At 34.0% G+C, this 5,939-nt stretch overlaps 1 protein-coding gene across 1 annotated transcript; it reads left to right on the forward strand.

Annotated features, from left to right (window-relative positions):
- Positions 1-4,763: 4,763 nt before the first annotated feature.
- Positions 4,764-5,705, forward strand: LOC308658822 (olfactory receptor 6C2-like; the record flags this gene model as incomplete). The annotated part of the gene is made up of 1 exon (XM_081311741.1): positions 4,764-5,705. The coding sequence occupies one exon, from the start codon at positions 4,764-4,766 to the stop codon at positions 5,703-5,705; it is 942 nt and encodes a 313-aa protein (XP_081167867.1).
- Positions 5,706-5,939: the final 234 nt, after the last annotated feature.

Consider the following 5,939-nt stretch of genomic DNA (forward strand, 5'->3'; position numbering starts at 1 on the left):
TGATGTGGAACCTAGCCTGGTGCCTTGTAAATGGTAGATGCTATATGGGATAGATTTATTTGAACTAACTTGTTTTGTGTTTGCCAACAGTCAGGTGCAATCAATCCCTGAGGGAATTAATAAGAGGGAGGGGTATGAAAAGATCCAAAGCACTTCATTCCTTGGAAAGACTAGGGCCAAGACAATGGCAGAGTGGAGCATTCTGTGCAGTAAACACATCATTATTATACCTAAGGAGACTGGCAAAAGGAACTGGGAGTTTGAAAGATACGTAGGGAGAATGGATGTTATAAAACAAACATTACCTTAGTCACAGTTTTCCCAATCCTGTATTGGTGAAATGATTTCTGAGAAGATGAAACCAAAAGTCTTAGGGGAATTAAAAGAGTTCATTTTTTATGCAAAAGAAGAAGATATATTTACCCCTACTCAAATAATATGTGAAGAGAGAAATGAAAATGATATTGCGTTTCTGAGGAGAAAAATAGATGAAATTTAGAGTTTCAGTAAAGGACTATATGAAAGGCTTTTAAAGCAGAAAAGGAAAAACTATCTTGTTAAATAATTAAGGAGATAATTTTTGACTTTAAGATTTCTAGACTTATTTATCTTTCATACTGGAATTTTATAGCAACAGAACAGCTCTCCATTTCCCCTTCCTCTGCTGCTGGCAACCACCCCTCTAACTCTCTTTCTTTGAATCTGAGTGTGTTAGATACTTCATGTAAGAAGAATCACACAATATTTGCCTTCTGTAACTCATTTCACTTTGATAATGTCTTCCAGATTATTCATGTTGTTACATATTGCAGGATTTCCTTCTTTTTAAATTTGGATAATATTTCATTGTGTGTGTATGTGTGTGTGTGTGTGTGTGTGTGTGCACACATGCGCATCACATTTTCTTTTAGTCGGTTTATCTGTTGATGGACATCTTAATTGTTTCTGTATCTTTGCTATTTTTAGCTGCAAAGAACACAGGATTGCAGACTTTTCTTTGGGATATTTATTTCTATTCTTTTGGAAATATGACAAAAATGTAAATGCTAGATCAGACAGTCACTCTATTGCCCGTTTTCTGAGGAAACTTCTAACATTTTCTATAGTAACTATACAAGGTTACATTTCCACCAAAAGTATGCAGATCCCAATTTTTCCACATCCTCGTGAAAACATATTTTTATTATGGTTAATAGATGGATATAAGGTGACATCTCATTGTAGTTTACAACTTAATATTAGTTTTTAGAAAGCTGAGTAGTCAGAAGTACATTTTTACTGTAAGACTCCAAACACTCGATATTTCCAGTGTAACAAAGATTGTAAGCTGTGGTCACACCTCCTGGAGGATAGCAAAGTCACCAGAAAAGAGAAGTTTTAAAAACTTGAACTTTTCTTGCCCACTCAGCCTTTACTTCATCCTGTACCTGGATCCCACTCTTTGCAGAATAGAGAACTACTGGTATTGCACAATTGTGTTCCTTACCTGGAAAGTGCTGAACCCTAAGAGATTTATAATTCCATACCATTTAGGTGAATTTATGGATGAGAAGAATGGAGAAAAGAGGATGAAACCTGGGCAGGCAAGGAATTCAAATAACAGTTCCTCAGACTGTGACTATTCCTGGCCATAGGAATTTGATGGCACTATTTTTCCCTTTACAAAAGGTAGGTTTATTTATTTGTCTCTGTGGCAAACATCACTTTTTCTCTAGAAACACTACCGCTGAAGATGATTATGTAAAATAGAAAGAACTGAATAGCTAAATGAACATTTTAATATGGATATAAACGTAAGTAGAATTAATTCTATATATTAGAAAAGATGTTTACATAATACATTCTGGTTATATCACCCCATGTTTTTGGAGTATTAGTATGAGAGAAACACATTTTGGGATATAGATAGAAAAGTAAATTAAAAAAAATATCTGGGTTATACTCACAAGATTTATCAATAATTCTAATCTTCTAGACATCACAAAGTAAACCTTTTATATATAAGTATCATCTGAAACATTCTATATTTTTTGAAAGATTGAAATACATGTTAAAATATATAAAGGTACATCAAACCATTTTTTCAAAAATTATTAAACATGTGTTATGTATCATGCATTCTTTTTGTAGCTACAAAGGCTATAACACAGAAAGAATAAATAAATTTCCTGTTCTTAGAATATATTTTTCTCTCAACCCTAAAAATCTAATAACCTTGAGAATATTTGGATATTCCTGAGCTTCTTGAAGGTACCTGTTTATATTATTCATGTGGATCACAGTTGATTTTAGAAAGACAATACAAAGTCTCTCTTAGTAGATTAAATCTTTAGACATGCAGTAATGCAGTAGCTGGTTTCAGTATATATATATATATATATATATATATATATATATATATATATATATATATATATATATATATCACAGTGTGGAACAATTACAGTTCCAAAAAAATGTTATATGGGAAGCAATTATGTAAAAAAAGGGGGCTAACCTTAACTAAGTGCCTAACAAGGAAGAGATTAGGAAAGAAGTTATTGGAAATAAGAAAACAAACAACAGCTGCAGACAGGGAATTAGTTATTAAGGGTAAAGGAAGAAGTAGATCAAGGCTGGGAAAAACTCTGTAGAGTGTAGAGCTGGGCTATTCAGGCCTTTTTTTAAGAAGTATTCAAAATAAAAGAGTATTTTGAAGTGTATATGTAAATATGGACTTTGAATCAAATGACCAGAATAAGCATTAAGGAGTATATAGCCAGGATATAGACAATGCTGCTTTGTTTCATCCCTAAGTTTACAATATAAGCCAAATATAAGAAAACTTAATAGCATATAAAATATTGTTTCTACTTTAGAGAAATTTACAGAAACATACAGGAGAGGGCTAGGGAAGAGGCTCAGTAGTAGAGTACAGGCTTGGCATGTGTGGGTACTAGGTTTGATCCGCAGCACCACATTAAAAAAAAACTAAATTAACAAAATAAACATATTATGTCCATTTACAACTAAATATATTTTTTAAAAATCCAAGAGAAATATAATTACAGTGCAAAGCATAATACAATGTGACATACTCCAGGACTGAATAAACAACAGGTACTTGGAAATACCATAGGAGCACAATTTCATGTGCTTTGAGTTCATGAATGAAGATTTTTTGAAAGAACTGATACCTACAGGGATCCATGAGGGACTAATAGGCATTAATCAAAAGGATAGCCTGTGCAGAGGAGAAATCATGTAGAAAATATGAAGAGTTTCAAGTAGTCAGTGTTAGTGGAAGTCAAGCCCTAAGGAAAACAGGTAAGAAAATGAGAAGTGCTGAAGTGAGAAAAATCAAAGACGCTACTTTCCATAAAGAGCCTTGCAGGTTAAGCAAAAAGATAAAATTCTTTTTATATCAAAAAGTATTTAACACTGGAAAAAATAAGGCAAATCTTTTAGAGCATATGCTAATTGAGATGTGGACACACAAATTGTAATGTTTAGAGCATGTTCAGGCTTGGTATCCATGGAGGGTCCTGGAAGCAACACAGTGCAGACACCCAGGAATGACCTATATGCTATATCCTATAGGTCTCATCTTTGGAGTACATCATATAAATGATAAAGCAAATTAATTGGTGAAATTATTCATGGATAGCATAGTAAAAGAAGAATAACAAACAGAACAGAAGAAGTGAGATGTCTGCAAGTAGAATATTGGGGAGCACCGATATTTCACATGTGAATAGAGAAAAATGAAGAGTAAAAAGAGACACTAAAAATAGCAATATAAAGCTACAAGGAAAATTAGAATGATGGCATGGGACCCATTTAAAGAATGGCCAGTATTTACTTTTTGAAGCTGTGGTAATTTTAGGCAAGATAAAACTAAAATGTGCCACTAGCTTCAACAAAATGAAGTCTTTGGAGTGATAGGAAATCTAGGGAATTGCAAGTGAAAGTCCCAACAGAGCTACTTAAGACCTCAATGGGATGAAGAAGAACTGAGGAGAAACTTGGTATTTTTCAAATGAATTGAAAACATCATGCAATAACACACAGCCTAGAAGGCTATATTCTGTGATATTAAATATATATAATAACATCAGAAGCTTTGAGAGAAACAGTCAAGTAATTGAGCATAAATGTATGCATAAGAAAGCACTCTTTTTTAATACCTTGGACATAACATTTTCTCACATATAAGTCAAATAGTTCTACATCCAACCATCCATAGGTACTGAAATTTCCACTATAAGGAATCCCGTTGTTGTCTTTATCACTTGTTTGTTTTTCAAGAGAAATGTATCTTATCTTTGCATCAATCCCCAGATAGTAACAAGTAAAGAGAATCCATGATCTTAGTTACATGGATAGGCCGGGTATCCAGGTTTCTATTGGACAAAGTACTATTAGCTACCCATGAGTGTTATATTTTTCTTAACCATCTGGAAATTCAGTCCATCTAATGATTTGTATGTGACAAATAAACTACATTTGTAAATTCTAAAGGGAGCAAACGATGAAAGAAAAAGTTGGATTGTTCTACAAAAACATGAACCCTTAAGAAAATCTCCACTGGTCAGAAACATAAAATTCAGGATTTCTATTGAAATAATAAAAATATTAATTATGATGTAAAAGGAGAAGGAGAAGAAAATATAGGCTGGTTTGCTTGGCTTCTTTGTGCACACCTTTTTGTTGTAGAATTTGAATATGTTTCTCTTTATGAAATCTTGGTTTTTATATAAGGATTAGGTAAATATCAATGTACAATGATGAGGAACCACACAACAATAACCACTTTCGTCCTGCTGGGACTGACAGATGACCCCAAACTGCAAGTTCTGCTGTTTATCTTCCTGTTGCTCACCTACATGTTGAGTGTAACAGGGAACCTGACTATTATCACCCTCACACTGGTGGATCCCCATCTTAAGACTCCTATGTACTTCTTCCTCAGAAACTTTTCCTTCCTAGAAGTTTCATTTACTACTGTCTGTATCCCTCGATTCCTGTACAGTTTATCAACTGGAGACAATACTGTTACCTACAATGCTTGTGTAAGTCAAGTATTTTTTGTTTTTCTCTTTGGAGCAACAGAATTTTTTCTCCTGGCAGCCATGTCCTATGATCGCTATGTGGCCATCTGTAAACCCCTTCATTATATGACTATCATGAACAACAGAGTGTGCACCATATTAGTCCTCTCCTGCTGGGTAGCTGGCTTGATGATTATTGTACCACCCCTAAGTGTAGGTCTCCAGCTTGAATTCTGTGATTTTAATGCCATTGATCATTTCAGTTGTGATGCAAGTCCCCTCCTAAAGATCTCCTGCTCAGACACATGGATATTAGAACAGATGGTCATCATTGTGGCTGTATTCGCCCTCATTATTACCTTAGTCTTTGTGGTTCTGTCCTACACATCCATCATCAAGACCATTCTGAGATTCCCCTCTGTTCAGCAAAGGAAAAAGGCCTTTTCCACCTGTTCATCTCACATGATTGTGCTTTCCATCACCTATGGCAGCTGCATCTTCATCTACATCAAGCCTTCAGCAAAGGAAGAGGTGTCCATAAATAAAGGAATTTCAGTTCTCAACACTTCTATAGCGCCCTTGCTGAACCCTTTCATTTACACCTTGAGAAATAAGCAAGTGAAACATGTTTTCACTGACTGCATAAAAAAGATTGTATTTCTCTCAAAGAAGTAGAAGTTTTGATGAATAAGTAAAATAAAACATTCTGTAATTCTTTTAGTACTGATTCTAAGTTACTTCCTCATTGCCTTTCTACATTTAAATCAGATTAGCCTTCTCAATGACATTTAATATTTAATCCTGATCTCATCTTTATTAAACTCTTTATTATTTCAAATCAAATTCATGCATTGTGTTTTCCATCACTGTGAAACTAAAATTTATAATTTCCAAGGTGTTAAGTTTTTC

This window comes from Spermophilus citellus, assembly GCF_964194105.1.
Source record: "Spermophilus citellus genome assembly, chromosome: 10".
NCBI lineage: Eukaryota > Metazoa > Chordata > Mammalia > Rodentia > Sciuridae > Spermophilus > Spermophilus citellus.